Source organism: Panthera pardus, unplaced genomic scaffold, assembly GCF_024362965.1.
Source record: "Panthera pardus isolate Hobbes unplaced genomic scaffold, ASM2436296v1 HiC_scaffold_17, whole genome shotgun sequence".
Taxonomy (NCBI): Eukaryota; Metazoa; Chordata; class Mammalia; order Carnivora; family Felidae; genus Panthera; species Panthera pardus.
This window is the reverse complement of record NW_026526732.1, coordinates 94,940,274-94,961,515: the sequence shown is the minus strand read 5'-3', so window position 1 is coordinate 94,961,515 and position 21,242 is coordinate 94,940,274. Positions and strand designations below refer to the sequence as shown.

The 21,242-nt window shown below is 34.1% G+C and overlaps 1 protein-coding gene across 15 annotated transcripts in view; it reads right to left on the bottom strand.

Moving 5' to 3' along the window:
- The window catches only part of KHDRBS2 (KH RNA binding domain containing, signal transduction associated 2), a 626,804-nt gene that overhangs the window by 506,142 nt on the left and 99,420 nt on the right, over positions 1 to 21,242 (bottom strand). For all 15 annotated transcript variants that reach the window (XR_008422979.1, XR_008422982.1, XR_008422981.1 and 12 more), the window contains exon 2: positions 18,459 to 18,586. Coding sequence is in view for 7 of the 15 variants with exons in the window: in XM_053904773.1 (XP_053760748.1) it covers positions 18,459 to 18,586 (128 nt within the window). In the remaining 8 variants the exon portion in view is untranslated. The remainder of the gene's footprint in view (positions 1 to 18,458; positions 18,587 to 21,242) is intronic.

The following is a 21,242-nucleotide window of genomic DNA, read 5'->3' as shown; positions in this document are numbered from 1 at the left end:
AACACCACACATGAGGCAGCAAAGGCAGTCATAAGGGGAAAATATATAGCAATCCAGGCCTTCCTAAAGAAGGAAGAAAGATCTCAGGTACACAACCCAACCTTATGCCTTAAGGAGCTGGAAAAAGAACAGCAAATAAAACACAAAAACAGCAGAAGACAGGAAATAATAAAGATTAGAGCAGAAATTAATGCTATTGAAACAAAAAAAAAAAAAACAGCAGAACAGATCAATGAAACCAGAAGCTGGTTCTTTGAAAGAATTAACAAAAGTAATAAACCACTAGCCAGTCTGATCAAAAAGAAAAAGGAAAGGGCCCAAACAAATAAAGTCAAGAATGAAAGAGGAGAGATCACAACCAACACAGCAGAAATAAAAACAACAATAAGAGAATATTATGAGCAATTGTATGCCAATAAAATGGGCAATCTGGAAGAAATGGACAAATTCCTAGAAACATATACACTACCAAAACTGAAACAGCAAGAAATAGAAATTTGAAGACACCCATAACAAGGAAGGAAATCATAGTAGTAATCAAAAATCTGCCAAAAACACAAGAGTCCAGGGCCAGATGGCTTTCCAGGGGAATTCTACCACACATTGAAGGAAGAGTTAACACCTATTCTCTTGAAACTGTTCCAAAAAATAGAAATGGAAGGAAAACTTCCAAACTCTTTCTATGAAGCCAGCATTACCTTGATTCCAAAACCAGACAGAGACCCCACTAAAAAAGAGAACTACAGACCAATTTCCCTGATGAACATGGATGCAAAAATACTCAACAAGATATTAGCCAACCGGATCGAACAATACCTTTAAAAAATTATTCACCACAACCAAGAGGGATTTCTACCTGGGATGCAGGGCTGGTTCAATATCCACAAGACAATTAACGTGATTCATCTCATCAACAAAAGAAAGGACAAGAACCATATGATCATCTCAATAGATGCAGAAAAAGCATTTGACAAAATACAGCATCGTTTCTTGATAAAAACCCTCAAGAAAGTAGGGATAGAAGGAGTATACCTCGAGATCATAAAAGCCATATATGAATGATCCAATGCTAATATCATCCTCAGTGGGGAAAAACTGAGATCTTTCCCCTAAGGTCAGGAACAAGACAGGGATGTCCACTCTCGCCACTGTTATTCAACACAGTATTAGAAGCCTTCACCTCTGCAATCAGACAACACAAAGAATTAAAAGGCATCCAAATTGGCCAGGAGGAGGTCAAACTTTCACTCTTTGCAGATGACATGATACTCTATATGGAAAACCCAAAAGATTCCACCAAAAAACTTCTGGAATCGATTCATCAATACAGCAAAGTTGCAGGATGTAAAACCAACGCACAGAAATCGGTTGCATTCCTATTACACCAACAATGAAGTGACAGAAAGAGAAATCAAAGAATCGATCCTATTTACAGTTGCACCAAAACCGATAAAATACCTAGGAATAAATCTAACCAAAGAGGTGAAAAATCTATACGCTGAAAACTATAGAAACCTTATGAAAGAAATTGAAGAAGACACAAAAAAAATGGAAAAAGATTCCATGCTCCTGGATAGGAAGAACAAATATTGTTAAAATGTTGATACTACCCAAAGCAATCTACATATTCAATGCAATCCCTATCAAAGTAACACCAGCATTCTTCACAGAGCTAGAACACATAATCCTAAAATTTGTATGGAACCACAAAAGACCCCGAATAGCTAAAGTGATCTTGAAAAAGAAAATCAAAGCAGGAGGCATCACAATCCCAGACTTCAAGCTGTACTACAAAGCTGTAACCATCAAGACAGTATGGTACCGGCACAGAACAAATAAATGGAACAGAATAGAGAACCCAGAAGTGGACCCACAAACAGATGGCCAACTAATCTTTGACAAAGCAGGAAAGAATATCCAATGGAATCATGACAGTCTCTTCAGCAAGTAGTGCTGGGAAAACTGGACAGCGACATGCAGAAGAATGAACCTGGACCACTCTCTTAGACTATACACAAAAATAAACTCAAAATGGATGAAAGACAGGAAGCCATCAAAATCCTCGAGGAGAAAGCAGGCAAAAACCTCCTTGATCTTGGCCGCAACAACTTCTTACTCAACATGTCTCTGGAAGCAAGGGAAACAAAAGCAAAAATGAACTACTGGGACCTCATCAAAATAAAAAGCTTCTGCACAGCAAAGGAAACAATCAGCAAAACTAAAAGGCAACCAACAGAATGGCAGAAGATATTTGCAAATGACATATCAGATAAAGGGTTAGTACCCAAAGTCTATAAAGAACTGAACAAACTCAACACCCAAAAAAACAAATAGTCCAATGAAGAAATGGGCAAAAGACATGAATAGACACTTCTCCAAAGAAGACATCCAGATGGCCAACCGACACATGAAAAAATGCTCAACATCACCCATCATCAGGGAAATACAAATCAAACCACAATGAGATACCACCTGACACCTGTCAGAATGGCTAACATTAACAATTCAAGCAACAACAGATGTTGGCGAGGATGCAGAGAAAGAGGATCTCTTTTGCACTGTTGGTGGGAATGCAAGGTGGTGCAGCCACTCTGGAAAACAGTATGAGGTTCCTCAAAAAAACAAAAATAGAACTACTCTACGACCCAGCGATTACACTACTAGGCATTTATCCACAGGATACAGGTGTGGTGTTTCGAAGGGACATATGCACTCCCATGTTTATAGTAGCACTATCAACAATAGCCAAAGTATGGAAAGTGCCCAAATGTCCAGCGATGGATGAATGGATAAAGAAGATGTGGTATATATATACAATGGAGTATTACTCGGCAATCAAAAAGAATGAAATCTTGCCATTTGCAACTACGTGGATAGAACTGGAGGGTATCATGCTAAATGAAATTAGTCAGTCATAGAAAGACAAAAATCATATGACTTCACTCATATGAGGACTTTAAGAGACAAAAAATATCAACATAAGGGATGGAAACAAAAATAATATAAAAACAGGGATGGGGACAAAACAGAAGAGACTCATAAATATGGAGAACAAACTGAGGGTTACTGGAGGGGGTGTGGGAAGGGGGATAGGCTAAATGGGTAAGGGGCACTAAGGAATCTACTCCTGAAATCATTGTTGCACTATATGCTAACTAATTTGGATGTAAATTTTAAAAAATAAAAAATAAAAGTTAAAAAAAAGCAAGACCACATGTCTTTATTTTGTTTAAATTTTGGTTATATAATCACACAAACCTTTGATTTTGGAGGATTAGTCATACCACAAATATACCAAAAGATGGAAACGATTGATAGTAGGATTGAACGGAGAGTGAAACCATTCAAATCATAAAGAAGTATCATGGATATTGGATTTAGGTAGTGGGGAAACATTGAAGGGTCTTAGGCAGGAGAACAACATTATGTAAAAATACTTACTCAAGATCCTTTATGAAGAATGCATCAGAAGGAGGAAGACTGAATTCTGCAAAACATGTCAGAGGCTATAGCAGAAATGTATGGTAGCCTAGAAGAGGAAGGGTTGGCAGTGGTCCTGGAGAAATATAAACGGATTTGAACTGTGCTTAGAAGGTAAGAATGTATAGGCTTTGGTGATTATAAAGTCAAATCAAGAGTCAAAAATGAACTCTTGGCAGTGGATCACTTGGCTCAAAAAAAAAAAATGATACCCAAATTTCTCTCCTTGCAACAAAGGGGATGATGTGCCATCCACTGAAATAGGAATGAAAGAGTAAGAGCAGATTCTATTAAAAAGAGAAGTAATTTGGTTTTGAACTTGCTGAGTTTGAGTGGCCTTAGGCACATTCGGGTGAAGATGTCAACTAAGTTACTGAAAACATCTGGAAATCAAAAAAGATATCGGCTAAAGATTTGAATTTTAAAGTCATTAGCAAATACATGGTTCTGAAGATCATGGCAGGAGGCATAATTGCCAGGAACTGATTCAGAACAACATAAGGGACCTGGACCAAGACCATAATCCATATATCTTCTGCCTTGTGTACAGAAGGCCACTAGGTTTGGCTCTCTTCTCAACAATGCCCAGACTAGAAAAATGCATATGCATCATCTTATTCAACTTTATTGCTAAGCTATTATTTTTCCTTTAATGTACAAATGCTATTCACATAATCTAAAACTATTTTCCTCTCACATGGTTGTTTTTAGAATGCACAGAATAAGCTATTCCCAGATGTGTCTTCTATAGTTTACAAAAATACAAGAGTTCACATAAGTCATTTGCAAGAAGAATGGAAATGGGGGCGGGGGCTAAAGTGATAGTTTCTGCATAATCTTTCCATTTTTGTGAAAATTGGAGTGCTCTATCCCACTGGTGTGTGTTGGGGGAAAAATCCCATCATAATTTCAGAGTATATAATGGGCTCACTCCTTTTCTCACATGTGTGAAATATAGTTGCAGCAATTTCTCTGTCTAGTTAGACAACATATTGTATGGCAGCAGAATTGTGTATGTTAATTTAATGCATTTCCCCATACATTTCCCAGGTTGTAGTCAGAAACAATTCTATCCATACTAGAAAAATAAAAGGTTCTTAGTAATGCCATCGATCCAATTATATTTGATAGCTTAGGTACAGATTCACTGTGTGTAAAGATGCTTTTAATAATTTCAAACCATCTGTGATACAAACATAAAAATGATAAACATGTGAAAAATGTTTCCCAAGTTCCATTAAACTATGTGCTTTTTTGTTGTGTCTTGTACTATATATTTTTTTATCAACCAAGAAGTTACATTTTAATAGTCAATTTCATAGAGAATTTTTGAAGACTACATTAAGTCTTACAATAAAACATTTTTTTCACTAATTCAGTAGCTTTAGATTGTACTAAAGCAAGATGGAATAATGGGGATACATGAACAAATGTGGGTAATAAAGTCAACTGCATGGTTAGTGTGAAACTGTAAAATCAAAAATCATTTGAAGGCTTTAAAATTAGATCCCAACAGATAACCGAAACTATCAAAAGTTTTCCTAAACTGTTCTTTCTTAATTTGATGACAATTCAGATGAGCACTGACCACTTCAGAAATTAAACTTTCCTCATTACAACTTTACCTTAAAATATAAATTCTATTTTGGACCTAATGTGAGCATTCTATTTGAATTCCAATAAATAAGAGTACAGAAAGGGAAATACTCTCCTAAGCATTTTGTTAGATTCCATCACTGAAATCATAAAACAAAAAAACTGTTATTACTTTTTCTCCAAAAAGTTAAACTTGTAGCTTTTTATGACACCATAAAATGAATAATTTTTCCATTAGGCTAAATATAATACCTTACTCTAAAAGAAGAAAATAAAAATGATGTAAGCTAAGCCCATGGGTTATGCCTTCCAATTTCACATTACACAGGCTATCATATAAATGAAACAAAGTTACAATTGGCACAAATGATAATGAAAAATTTTGTGAAGCTTCAATATTTGTTGCTTAGTTTTGGAACTCCCTTAAAGATTTCCAACTAAATGAGACACAGAACATTTCACTCTCCTTTAGTTGGCATATGTAATTAAAAATAAACTAGCAGCAGCATCAATTTCTGTCTCTAAGGATATACCTTCAGATAGGAATATAGGAAGTAAACAAAATATACTGTCAGAGTATGTACTCATGTTTTTATACGAAGTGGTATATAACTATGAGTCAAAGAATTAATACGTAAAATTCAGTAATAGCAACAGTTTATATCAACTTCACTTCATAATTTAATATTATATGCACAATATTCAATTTAATGAATAATGACAATTTATGACCATTCACAAACTTCAATTTTCAATTCCAAACATTTGAACAAGGAGGTAGAGACTGTATGTGAGAAATGTTTTATAGCTGTATTTAAATAAATAAGGATGAAATTTAGTTTGTAAATAAACATTGTAGATATTCAAGATAATATTTATGTGTAAGTTACCTTTTCTTCACTCTTATTTAATTATTAAATGTCTATATGACTTTGAACAATTTGATTATCTATGCCTCAATTTCTTTCTCTATATAGTACATATTCCACAGAGATATTAAGTGGAATAAATCAGGTAATACTATAAATCACAGATAAAATTGTTTGATACATAGTAAATAGTCAACAAATAAAAACTTTTATTATCACCAATTTAATCATTTTCCTCTTTCATTTACTTTATCTCTATTTTTATTAATTTCTTAATGTCTCCCTTTCAGGATATTATAGACCTCTTAGGGAAATAATTCCAATTATCTGTTCTATCACACATACACAGAACCTGGCACAGAGTAAGGTGCTTCCCCACCAAAAAGAGTGTTATTAAGTGGGAAAAATCACTATACTTAGGGATTGTACTTGTGCAAGCTTACACTGTATGCCGATACTTGCCAAGTATACGCATATATTCTCATCCCAGATGAAACTTCATGGCATATCATTATACTCATGTTGCAGCTGAAAAATGCTGAGGACGAAGGTGTTTATGGAACTTTCCACTGTCACAGCTGAATGAAGGGGGAGATGTGACTCACACCTAATTAGGTCTATCTGGTCCAAATTTCTATTATTTTCCCTGTATATTATACTGTCTCTTCACAGCTCTCTTTAGCTTCTCAAAAACTCTACATCTTAATATATTCTTACAGATTTCTTTCCAAAAACAGAGAAGAGACCAGAACTAAAAATTAGCAGGTTGCAAAAACCTCCATATAAATTAAAATTTCTCTTTGAGAGAACTTGACAGTAAAATAAACATTCCCCTGATCTTATCCCTCTGCTCCTCTCAGCTCTACATCCCAAATAATACCCTCTCCATTTTTTTCTCATCTGCTTTGTTTTTTCAAACAATGGCCTACTTTTCCTATATTTTTGCCAACTTTTAATGCCTCAGTCTCTTACGTTTAAAAGAAATTGTTAAAGACAATCTGACTTCAGGCTTTTATTTAAACTAACACAATTCCAAAGCTTCAAGATCCACCCCAGAACAAAGCCATATTAGGACAATTGTTTAAATCTACTATAGGACGTCTTGAGACTCAAGAAAACATCTTTTTAATTTTCACATTTATAAGTCAAATACCAAGTGACTGCCACATAGATCCAATAAATATCTCCTGAATGAATGAACTGGAATTAATATTCAGAATTATGAAGTGGGGGCCTCATAGGCTCTTTTGTAAAAGGTCAAATGATGTTCAATATACTGCACTTAATAAAAATGGATAATTAAATAATAAAATTATAACATATTCAAAAATGACTTGAAAGTAATTTGAGTTAACCTTTAACTTCATTTTAATTAGAAAATTTGGTTAAGTAAAGTAACCGATTATCTGGGCATTAGAATTGAGTAAAATTTTCACTGTAATTGCTTTCTTCTTGTACTTGGGTTGTCTGGAAAGATTACAGCAGCACTGGGATTTTGGTGAAGACAGCAACACTGGGGTTTCTTTTGGAAATCTGTGATGTCACTGCTACAAGTATGATAGGTCCCCTGAAAATTCTGTAAGAGGCAATAGGTGAGAATAGGGAAATCCTTGCTCTGAGTCTGTTCTATAGTAACTGTTTTTCCTCCATCAAGAGTGTCTTAGAAAAGAAGCTATGTAGTTCTTCTACATTCATTCATTCAGCAATTATTTATAAACCATATAACCATGTGCTAGGCATTGTTCTATGTGATTAGGATACATGATTGATCCAGAAAGAGATGGAGACTTGACATTTTGCAGTTTACATACTAGTGTGGAGAAACCATAAAAATAACAAAGAAGTAAATCACAAAGTACGTTAGAAGGTGATACTTGCTACGGAAAAAAAAAGAAAACTAGAGAAGGGTAAACGGACTGTGATTACTTGCATAGTGACAGATGAAGGCACTTGTAGAAGCAAAGAGGTTAAGAGGCCATCAGATTAATCCAGGTAAGAGAAGGTGATGGCTTAGGCCAACGTAGTTAACAGTGGAGGTGGTGAGAGCTATTTGAGCCTTGATGTATTTTGAAGATAAGACTACCACATATTTGCCTGGCAAGTTGTTTCTCTCATATGTGGGAGAAAGAAAGGAGTCAAGGAAGAGTCCACAAATCCTGATTTGACCAAATAAAAGGATGGTATTGCCAACCAGTGAGACAGACGCGTGGGGTGAGCGGAATATCAATTGAATATGACATGTCTAGACCTCCATGTGGTGAGGTCAAGTAGGTCCCTCCATATCTAACTCTTGCAGAGAGGTCTTGACTGGATCATTAGTTTATATGGTCTATAAAGCCATGTCACAGGTGGGATGATGAAGGAAGTGTGAATGTACATAGAGAAGAGCACTGTGGATAATCCCCAGGAAACTCCAACATTAAGTTATGTAAGAGGAAAAACCAGAAGAGGAGGCTGAGAAATGGAACCGGTTTTTAACAGGAGATAAAAATAAATTGTGGTGTTTAGAAGCCAAATGAAGACAATGTATCAATGATACTTCAATTAAGACCATGGTTCAAGTTGTGTCAAGTGAGGTTTTCAGTGATGCAAAAGGCAGAACCAGGACCAATAGCAACTTATAAGGATAAAAATGTATTTCAATGAGAAAAAAATTCGAAAGCAACATCTATTCATTATTAGATCCAGCTGTATTATAATACAGTGAACTTTGTTTCTAATCACTGGAGGTATTCATAGACAGGCTGATGAGTATCAGAGATATTCTGGAAATGATTCCTAATTGGGTAGAAGATTAGACCATACGACCTATGAGATACACTCCAACTAATGAGTCTATTATTTCTGCCTCACTTAACACCAGAGGAGAAATACATCTGCTTTTCCATCTGTGGGTCTTTGCAATCTAAGCAATCTGTGTCCAGGGTTGTCTCATTGCCTCTTGACAGAAAAAGAAAATGAATCATAACTACGCTTCAATGCAAAGAGACGCTTTGGTACAAACATACCTGAATTTCAATGTTAACACTACTACTAAATCGTCTGGCTTTAGGAAAGCTCCTTAAATATTTTTAAACCTTAGTCTCTTCTTCAGAACTCTCACAGTATTCTTGAAGGAATGAAACAGTTCACTGTGCTTTGTTCAGTGTTTGATATACCCTGGGTTCTGACAAAAACCTTAATTCTTTAAGTGGGAGGTCCCAGATTTAAGGGTTATTTTGATGTTCTAAAGTTAGCTGTTCCTCTAACATTGAGTTTTAGAATACACTCTTCATTTAATCAATATACTTACTGATAAACCAGAAAAAGAAGTGTATGGTGTCTTCATTAAAACAGTTTTATTTGGTTTTGAAGTTCATAATAAATTTTGAGGAGTCATGTTTGGAGTCAACTTTTCTACTGTATGTTTTACGATGTCGTTTACTTACATGATAATAATTGAAACACATATTCCAAGGAGGTAAAGACAAGAAGCTCTGAAATTAGAGTGGCTGGATATAAATCCTGAATTGGTAATTTCCTAAAAATGTGATTTTGGCAAATGAGCCCCTCTGAGACTCAGTTTCCTTATCCATAAAATAGGAAGGAAGGAATTATTAGATTTTTTTGTGAAAATGAAATGAGTTAATATATACGTAAACTACAAAATAAAGTGTCTGATTTATAAAAAACATCAATAATCCTTATTTTTTCTTATTTGTTCCTCTATTCTAGGAAAAAATTCTAAACAGCATTGTTTCTATTTTAAATTTCTCATTAGCCCAAAAATTTTTAATTTTTTTGTTTATTTTTGAGAGAGAGAGAGAGAGAGAGAGTGAGAGAGAGACAGAGAGAGAGAGAGAGAAAATGAGAGCGCTATGGGGGAGGGGCAGAGAGAGAGGGAGACACAGAGTCAGAAGCAGGCTCCAGGCTCCGAGCTGTCAGCACCGAGCCTGATATGGGTCTTGAACCCATGAACCATGAGATCATGACCTGAGCCGAAGTTGGAGACTTAACCTACTAAGCCACCCAGGCACCCAAACTATTTTTAACATACCTTTATTATTAGGAAGATAACATGTTAATAGTAACTAATTCAAATAGCACAAAGAGCCTACAATAAAAAAAGGGCCTTCTTCCTTCTACTTATAATCTATTATCTTATACATATACTATATATATATTTAAACATGTATGTATATATATAAACATAAATGGATTCTTTCTATACTCAAGAGGAACAAACTATAATATTTTATGCTTTCACTTAACATTACATATGTGTGTAAATATATAATTCTTAAATAAATTGTTAGATATCCAACTGTTTCCAAAAGTCTGTGCCTTTGTGATTTTCATTGACTTTGCAAAATTGCTCCCCCAAATCTCAATGCTCTGAGCAACAGGTTATGGACTGTATTTTTCCCCATACCCTAATATTATTTTTGGTTATAATCAAACTTCTTAGTCAGTCTGATAGAAAACAGGCATTTCAAATTCATCTGACTTGATTTTTCTAATAAGTAAGGTTCAGGACTTTTTTCTATTTGCTTTAAATAGTACATGTGTCAGTATCATTAATCTCTTGTCCAATTAGAAAAATTGAGCCCCTTACATATAAAGAAAATGCACTTTCTGTTATGTGTTTCAAATATTTCTCAAATAGTCATACCAGTTCGGCATTTTATTGTGACCTTTAATTCTGGTAATCATCATTACATTTTTGCCTGTACAGAACATATACAGAACATATACAGAACATTTTTGCCTGTTTCACTTTTATGTTACAAAATATTTTAATTGTTTACTTATGGCTTTAGTATTTTCCATTTCTCTTTGAAAAGCTTTACCTCAATTAAATGTTAGGAAATAAATTTCCCATAATATATTCTACTTTTTTTTACTGCATTTAATCTTAGGCCAGTTGAGATTTATGTTGGTGTAAAAGATGAGTTAAGGATTTAGTCTTACTTTTCCCTTGCCCCTAAATGCCTCACTAGTTATTTTTCCAACATTTATTGAGAAAGGATTTCTTCACTCTGATTACACATTATACATACATTATAGAATATATGTCTATGTTTATTTCACAAGGAATGGGAAATCTATGTTATCAAATGATTGATGCTAAAATTCAGTAAATTTTTAAAAGTATGTTTCAGTACTAAACCAGTCTTGCATCCCTGAAATAAAACACATTTGGGTGTAATTTATTTTGCTTGTAATGTGCCATTTAAATGCATTTGCTAGTATTTTTATAACATCATTTTTATTGTGATAAAATAGATATAAAATTTACTATTTTAATTATTTTTTAAGTTTATTTATTTTGAAAGGCAGAGAGCAGAGGTATGCACAAGTTGGGGAGAAGCAGAGAGAGGGAGAGAGAATCCCAGCAGGTTCTGCCCTGTCAGTGTAGAGCCCGACTCACGACCTGAGTCAAAATCAAGAGTCAGAGGCTTACTCACTGAGCTACTGAGGTGACCTAGTTTAACCTATTTTTAAATGTGCAATTCAGTGACTCTAAGTACATTCATGATGTTGTGCAATCATCACCACATCCATTTCCAGAACTTTTCATCATCCTAAAGACAAATTTTATATCTATTAAACAATAACTCTCCATTTTACCTCTTCACAGCCCCTGGTAACCGCTATTTCACTTTCTGTGTCTGAATTTGCCAGTTCTGAGTACCTCATATAAGTGGAATTATACAATATTTGTAATTTTGTGTCTGACTTATTTTACTTAACATGCTGTCAATGTTCATCCATTTGTAACATGTAGCTCAATTTCATTGCTGTTTAAGGCTGAATAATATTGTTATGTATGTATATTTATACACACATACACACACACACACATATATATATATATATATATATATATATATATATATATACACATTTGTTTTTTGATTTATCTGTTGAGGATATTTGGGTTATTTCTACTTTCTGGCTATTGTGAATAATGATGATATGAACACAGGTACACAACATTTGGTAATAATTTAAAGCTCTTGCATTGATATTCATAACTGAATTCTTACAACGTTTTATTTTTTCTGATATCTTTGTGAAAGCTATACATTTTTAAGAACACTTCTTATAACATGGTAGACATTTAAATGTGTTACATAAATTTACCAATCACTTAAATCTGAAAAAGCCAAAAAAAGTCACAATTTTTCTACATCAATCTAAATTTCTTTCAAAATTTGGTTATAGTCAGGTTCTAACTTAGTATTACAAGTAACAGTAATCCCTTATCTAGATGTTTGGTTGTTAATTTTTAATTCCTGTATCCTTTCCAAAGAAAGTGTGCTTTTCTGCCAATCTTAATATATACAGTGCTTGAATTTATATCAAATTCACTTGCTTCCATATGTCAATAAGTCCTTCAAGGTCAGTAATAATATAGGAATCCACCCGATTGGTAATGTACTGTCTCTTAATTTTAAGTTGTCTTTCTTCTCTAGTCTCTTAAAGATCTATCTATGTAAGAGGCCACATCTACTGCAACAACAGAAGAAATGACAGAAAAACCATCTGTATTCTAATGGGTGCAAAGAAACTTACTCAAGGCTCACTGACTTAAATAAATGAACAAATAAGCAAATGAAGGATGGCAAGATTACAGAAGGGAATATGAGGTGGATGATCTTTTCACCCTCAAGGAACCCTTGAGTTGAGATACAGGTTTGGACACATTTCAAAAGGCACTTGCATTTTAATGATCCTTTTGAAGTAGTTTTCAGTTTTCCATTTGAAGGTAAATGTAAAATAACCTGGCAGAGAGGAAACAAGAAATTAAAACAGACTTAATATTCTGTAAGAGATCTAGATATAGTAAAGAAAGATTATTTCAAGGACAAATTTTGTGAGGTTGTGCTGAGCCTATAAAAAAAGGATGTGATGAGAAGCACATAATTCAGGATTAGGAAGACACAGGTGTTGCACAGAGACAAAAAATATTTTAAGTACTAAATAGAAAATAATATTTAAACACATGGGAAAGGGGTGCCTGAGTGGCTCAGTCGGTTAAGTGTCCGACTCTTGATTCAACTCAGGTCATAATCTCATGGTCCATGAGTTCAAAACCCACATCAGGCTCCATGATGACAGTGCAGAGCCTGCCTGGGATTCTCTCTCTCCCTCTCTCTCTCTGCCCCTCCCCCACTTGCTCTCTCTCAAAATAAATAAATTTCGGGGTTTTTCAATGTTTATTTATTTTTGAGAGAGAGACAGAGACAGAGACAGAGTGTGAGAGGGGGAGGAGAAGTGAGAGAGGGAGACACAGAATCCGAAGCAGGCTCCAGGCTCTGAGCTGTCATCACAGAGCCCGATGGAGGGCATGAACTCACAGACCTGAGCCGAAGTCAGACTGAGCTTAACCGACTGAGCTATCCAGGCGCCCAAAAATACATAAATTTTAAAAAACACATACATACATACACAGGATAGGCATCAGTTAAAAGGTCATTGGAAAAGACAAGGACAAGACATAACATCACTGCAAATTTCTAAATTTTGTTAGAAAACAGAGTTATTTCACAGGCCATTCTACTAGAGAGAATGCAGTCCATAGCATTTTGGAATTTTTTTTTTTCTTATAGAAAATGTGAATCTGAGCGTCATGTTATTTTCCAATTGAGATTTACATTCACAGGTGAGAGACTAGGAAACTGATACGAGTGAAATTGAAATCACAAAGCTCGATCAATCCTCTCTTCCCTTTCCTTTAGAAAAGCAAAAAGCAACACTATGCAGTAGTCTCTGTCTGGTAAAGATAAAACAGGTTTAGGATGTAAGCTTCTGAATGGCTTTTAGAAAACCACATTGCTTAGAAAAATAGAGAGGTGTTTCCAAGATCGTAGGTGGTGATACTGGCTTTGAAATACGGTCCTAGCTTCCACAGTTAGTAACCCTGGGTCTCTACTACTTATTCTTAAATGATCTGATGATTACTTATAAAGTTAGAAAAAATAACACTCATCAAGAATTTGGATTTGGGTTTTTGTAGTTTGGGGTATAAAGAAAGAAACAAGTTCTGTGAGAAGACACACCAGGCTTCAGAGACTGGTTCCAGACAGGTACAAAAGCAGTCCCTCTCTCTGGGACTGAGCAGAGTAAGAGGAACTAGAGGGCAGGTGTGGTGCTTCTGAACATAGTTTGGAACTTTAATTTTCTGCATTAATCTACATAAGGAATTGATCTGAAAAGCAGTACTGGGGAACGTGGCCATGTTTGATCTTAAAAGGGGCCAAATTTGGGGCCGATTTACACTCCTGGTGATCTACAGCTTTAAAAAGCTGGCAGTAGCTCAAGTTGAGAACTAAAAAGTGGGCCTTGAGGCAAATTTAATTGAAGGAAAGGTCTGATGCATTTCAGAGGATTCTGAAGGCAACATCAAAAGATATTTTTAAAAGGCGTTGAGAGGTTGGATTGCCCAGGTGGCCAAACAGGTGTAGTTGCAAAAGCAAGGAGTAGATCCCCCACAAGTGGAGGCCGCCTTCCCATCCTCTCATGTGCTCTCAATTTGTCTACGCTTGTGATAGACGGTCCTTTTGCATGTCTAGCAGTAACAAAGCAGAATACAGACTTAGCCACTTATATGTATCTTTGTTCCTTAGGTCCTGTAAGAAACTTGCTTATTGAGAACCAAGAAATCATGGCATTTTTCTCATTCTTCCAAGGATGAATACTGCCTTCATTAATATAAAGTTTATAGCGCAAGCTATGGTTCTATTCTTTTCTTGTACATGTAATAGCTTGGCAAGTCAATACTAAATCATATTGCAATCTTTGAAGACATTTTAAACAGCAACCAAAACTCAATCCACATTTTTTCAACACAATAAACAACTGGATATGAGAAGGCACGGACAAGTTCACGTGTGCAATGTTCACAGACAACAGTAATGAGTTATGACCACTGCTTTCCTGATAGAGACTGTAAAACGATTCTGATTATAATATGCGTACCTGTTGGAGATGTTAAAATTTTAAAAAATAAATGCGTATTGGACTATGAAATACAGTGTGTGTGGATTTAAGGAGAAAGAGTTCATGTTAAGGACGGTGAGTTTTCTGCATGAATCTCTCCAGGCCTTCTGCATGAATTGCTTAAGATGACAGAGAAACACACTGCCACATATTACCTCCTTGAAGACTTGACTATCAAGAAATAATTGCACTGATTCTGAAACATCTGTAAATGCAAACAATCAATGTGCAAAGCCTATCTCTTTGCTAATCTTGTTACAAACAAAAATATTGAAAACAAATAAGAAAAGCTGTTCATTGTAATAATTTGGTAATGTGACATATTTTCGCAAATTAAGTGATTAAACATAAAGCACTAGAGCTAGATAAATCATTCTTAATGTGTTTGAACAGCATTCTTATATTTTCTATAATTCAAAATCTTAAACTTCTTTCAATCCCTTGTATTACTCAAATAAGTCAGCAACTTGAAACTGGAGACTAATTGAAATAAAATCTATCCAAAAAAGGTCATGTCTTAAAGTCAGGATAAGGCCATTTCCTCAAGAATTCCCATAGTTATTTAATGCCCTTTGTTGGAGAGGGCTGTGTCACCAATACACTAATTACCAGTTCAAACAGACAGCAGGCATCAAGTGAAGAGATGGCCCTGAGAGAAGTCATGAAAAGTAGGTCTTTCTCCAATGTACCCCCCCAGGGATAAATCACTTTTTGTTATAAAAGATTAAACTTTAAACCCATAAATATGACTGTGTTCTGCTCAACAGTTCATACTATACACCACACACACCACACATTTTACAGCCCCAAATGTACATCAAATATGGCTCAAGTCTAGTGACTGTAATCTTAACCCCACTGATATTTTTGTGAGGGGTAGGCAATAATCACTCAGCAGGAGAGAATAACCACTTTTGAAACAAACACAGTTTTCAAAAAGTTGGTTTTAATCTATTATAGTATAAAAGCAAACAACAGCAAATGTAGGTCAACTTGATAGATGATTCTGTTCTGTTTCTCAGTACCTTTTTCTGTAAAAGGGCTCTTAAGAGTTCTCTCATTGTGATAACAGGGTGTATGAAATGCACGTCCCTTTAAAAATAATTTAAAGTGGTTTAGCATTCTATTCATCAATTAAAAATGCTAAGTTTTCTAAGGCATAAGTTGTTATTTGATAGTATTCCATAAAACTACTAACTTTAGGAGCTCTCATTCTTCACATTCTTCCATTCCTTTCACAAGAACAAGTAACACAAAAATGTGAGCAGGGGCTCAGGTGGTGGCTCAGGTGGTTGAGCGTCCCACTGGTTCAGGTCATGATCTTAAGGTTTGTGAGTTCAAGTCCTACATGGGCTCTCTGCTGTCAGCACAGAGCCTGCTTTGGATCCTCTTTCCCCCTCTCTCTCTCTCTGCCCCTCCCCTGCTCATGCTCTCTCTCTCTCAAAACTAAATAAACAAAACAACAGCAAAAAATGTGAGCATATCAGTCAAGTTAAAAATGCAATGACTCACAAAAAGTGAAGAAACTAAAATAACAGCAACCTCTAGGTATCTCCATCTGCAACAAAGATATGTCTTTGATTCATAATTTCCCAATTACCTCATCTACAAGATGAAAGTTTTGTATAGTCTGTGATTCTGAAGATTAGTTCCGGCTTAAACATTTTGTGATTCTAAAAATTCTAGGAGATGCATGAATTTGCTGGTGAGATATGGTTGTTTCAATACAAATAAGCAGTTTTGTTATTTGATTATCTTCCTATAAATCATGAAATTAAATCACACACAAAAATTAGACACTATACAGTATTCTTGTTTCAATATTTACCATTATGCATCAAATATAGACTATCGCAATATTCACTATAAAATCACTCATACTGGGGTTCCTGGATGGTTCAGTTGGTTAAGGGTCTGACTCTTGATTTCGGCTCAGTTCATGATCTCACAGTTCATGGGATGCAGCCCCACACCGGGTTCAGTACTGTCAGCAGGAAGCCTGCATGGGATTCTCTTCCTCTCCCTCTCTCTCTGACCCTCCCCCACTGGCTCACACATGCACGCACACACTCTGTCTCTCAAAATAAATAAATAAAAACTTAAAAAAAAATCACTCATACTGCCATTTGAAGAACCACCACAATTTGAAAAGCCTTTCACACCTTCCCAACCTGATTTGGTCAGAGATATACAGCTACGTTTTATTGAGAAGGAGATACTGAATCTGTCACTGGCTTTCCCATATCCAGCGAACAGACAAGTGTTATTCTGAGAAACAGGATCAAGTTATATAATAGTTAAATGTATGATATAAAGAACTGATCTTGTACTTCAAAATAGGTTAATTAATCAAATTCCTTTAAAAAAGACACATTCTTAATACCCATATTTCTACCATATTTCATTACTAAGTAAACATATTCATGTACATTTTGCAACCCAATTTAATATTCATAAAAACATGATTATGAAATAAATCTAATAAAACTTAAGTGTAAAATATATATCTATTGAACGCACCTTTCCTGTAATAGAGTAAGTCTAGCTAAAATAAAAATAAAAACAAAACACAAAAACCAAAAACTGGTATGCCCAAAAACCTCACCTGAAAGTTAAATTTTGTGGTTTGGTGGACTACAACAGTTTATTCCTGTTTGAAATAATTATAAACACAGTATTCTACTTAATTATACTTATTAAAATTTATCATATTAGAAGACAATTGGTAAACTAGAGCACTTATTTCTGTAATCTTTACTATTAGGATAATTACACGGTCATTGTTTACAATTCACTCTTCAGAAAGTAAATTACCACCTAATCTGAGTTTCCATTGTTTGATACGTAATTTATTAAAAAAGAGAAAAGAAAAGAAAAGAAAAGAAAAGAAACTCCTTTTACCCACTAGAATTTATGAATATAAGTGATGAAACCATGCCACTGAATGCTCTATCTTATAATCATGATTCTGGTGATACAAATGTCATATGATATGAAAATGTCTAGTGAAAAATTACTCTCAAGAGAGCAGTATCATAATTATTTTTATAAATGAACCCTGACTACAGAAGACTACAGGTTATAATCTAAGTGTCTAATAAAGACTAGATTGCTTTCCTGCATATAATAATTTCCTGTGGATTGGCTAATGCTGTATATTTAGTTTCATTAATTCTACTCTTTATTACAATAGGAATATGCACTGTAACATGAACCAAAACATAATCAAGTGAGCGTGCATATTTGGACAAATTGTTGAACCATTTACATGTTAAATGAATGATTAAAATATCTAATTATGTTTTACATATTCATAGAATAAAAGTGCTACAGTCTTTAGTTGAAAACTGTTTTCATCAGTGTACTTTCAAAGACTTCTCTTTCTTCTATATCAGTATCATATATTTGTGTATACTAATATAATGAAGTTTTAAATATTGATTTCATGAAAGGCAATGAATGAAACATCAAGTCTTATTTTTATCATTTTTACTTAATTCTATGGGAACAAAGCATATACTGTAGTACCTTTGGATATTGCTTGACAGGAATCAATACCCTTTCTGAGAGCTTTATGTTTTTGTTGCTGATGACATCAAGATATTTCTTTTCTTCATCTTCTTTTTTTCCATCAGAACCTTGAAATTTTTCAATTTCTGAAAAAAAATTCACAAGAAAAAAATAGTAAGTGAAATGAGAAGTCATAAATAAAAAAATGCTGATTGTTCTTATTACTTGCCTTCTTAAAAAAGATTTTGAAGAATCTTGATAGGACTAAACACCACCTTGTTAACAGCTACGTGAATGCTACCATATATTAAGATGACCTCTGTCAAATCTAACTAAAAAGTTATCATTGAAGATGTGACTGCCTGCCATGAAACAAACGATGAACTTAATTTTTAACATCTACAACCAAAGAAGAAGGAAGGGAGGAAGAATATGCCATTTAATTATTTAAAATATCTAAGCAAACATAACTTTCCTAAGGACAATAAATAGAATAAAATATATTTTAAGGCTATATGTTTTATTTTTACTAAGAATTATTCCTATTCTCTATAATAGGATAGTAATGATAAATAGCATATTATTTTATATTCTAACAAAACTTCAAGGCAATTATAAAGGGGGTCATAGCAAAGTCTTCTAAAGGATTAAATCTGTAAATGCTATCATTCATATTCATCAACATGAAATTATCTGTCCATATGTTTAAGAGGAATTACTAATTTTGCCTTATGAGAATATTCCCAAAATGGATGTTTTTGAGCAAATGTACATTACTTATCTATTCTTTCTTTTTAAAATTAATTTATTCCACAAAGACTCTTAAACCTCTATTGTGGGTACCACAGATAAAACAGAAAGCAGAAAATAAGAAAATGTCCCTGCCTTTATGGAATCTATATTTTGATGGGAAAAATGAGCAATTAGAAAGTGAATATATATGTGCATGCATATTTATGTGTGGGGGTAAAGGATAAATAAAATAAAGATATTAAGACAGCTTTTTAAAGTTTTGTCAGATGGAACAAGAAAATTTTGTTTCTGTAATTTTGGAGTAAAGGAAAGGTGGTGATATTTGTTAAGTATGGAAATTCTCAATTCCTATTAATTTATATTGCTTTGAAACATTTTTTAAAGATCTGACTACTTCTGGAGGTAAAAGCAATACTGCATTGCATGTAAGAGCTTTGTTCTTTGTTGTTGTTTGTAATTAGTATCTTTCCCAAAATGATTTCACATACATTACATAAAATCCCTGTAGTATTCCCAAAGATAATCTTTTAGCATATCGTTTATTTGGCTCATGTGGAATTCTTAAAAAATCTTTCTGAAGTAAGATCTCATTGCTTACCCACATAGTGGCTGAATGAATGCTATACTGCATGGTTTGCACATTTACAATCACTTTTTTCAGGTATATACTATAATTTCCCTGAAGACAATTATCTTAGAATAAACTGTACTGTTTGAAAAAAAGTTATATGTAATACGTCTATAATTTCTATGTAGAATGAGGACATCAGATTCTCACTATTCCACTCCAGCAAGTCATTTTAAGTGCCTGTCGTTTTCAACCAAAAAGCATTCTCTATTCAGGCTTTCAATCCCTTATACAATTATTACATACAGAACTCTGACAACTGCAAAGAAATAATATTCATTATATCTTCTGATCCTGACAATGAAGTTTTGATCACTGCCCTTTGGGTACATGCACCTACCTAATACCATACCTAGTTTGAGGCAATTGTAATGTGGGACACAAAGACTCAATTCCCAATCTATTAAATGTACAGTTTCTCCCTTATCACTCACTCCATCACAAAATAAATTGAATTTGTCTGACATTATTTGTTCTCTACAAAACTACTACTACCCTAGGCATTTTTAAACATTTGCAATTTGATCGATTATTAATTCCAATAAATTTTCCATCAAGAAATGGGGTTGAAAAAAATACCATTTCCACTGCTTTTTCTGTTCATTTCTACACTTTCCTTTTAAAAATGTTGATATGTCTTTTGCCCTTCTGATACTTTCAGGGAGTTATCTTGTCTTTCCTGACACCTCTACATGACTAACAGCTCAGTCATTGCATTTGTCAACTGGATAGTCATGGAAAGGTATAAACCAAATATGCCTGATTTTAAAGCCAGGAAAAGCAATGTATACAACACCTTTCCTTTTTAAATTTTACTTTAAAATAATTCTTTGTTTATTTTATAATTAATGCATGTTCATTGTGTAACATTCAGACAATATAGGTATCCATAAAGATTTAACGGTATCCATGGTCATCTAACAATCACTAAACAGTTTTGTGTAGAGGAGTTGAATAATTTTTTATATTTGTTTGTATGACCTCTCTTTAAATTTGCCTTCCATATTATTGGGAAAACATATTTAATATACTAGGGCAGGATTATTTTTTGTTGAAAATGTTAAATTATATAGATTTTAGTATCTTCTGTTCTCCTTTCACCATTTATCTATTAATGCCCATATTCATTCCAATGCCCAAATTCATTCAAGAATTTGCTTTAGCATTCATTGACTTATTTTTAGTGGCTCTCTCCATAGTACTAAAATTATGAGAAGATTACAACAGAGTTAACCTGTGGGCATTGGTGTATTCACCTTGTACCCAACTGGTTTTAGTCAGATGGAAGCTAAAGTAAGAAATTATACTTTTTGTAATAAAAAAAACACATAACCGTACTTCCTATTTTAATAATTTCAAGTGTACAGTTCAATAGTGGTAAGCCTATTCTGTTGTTGGCTGTACATCTCTAAAATGTTTTC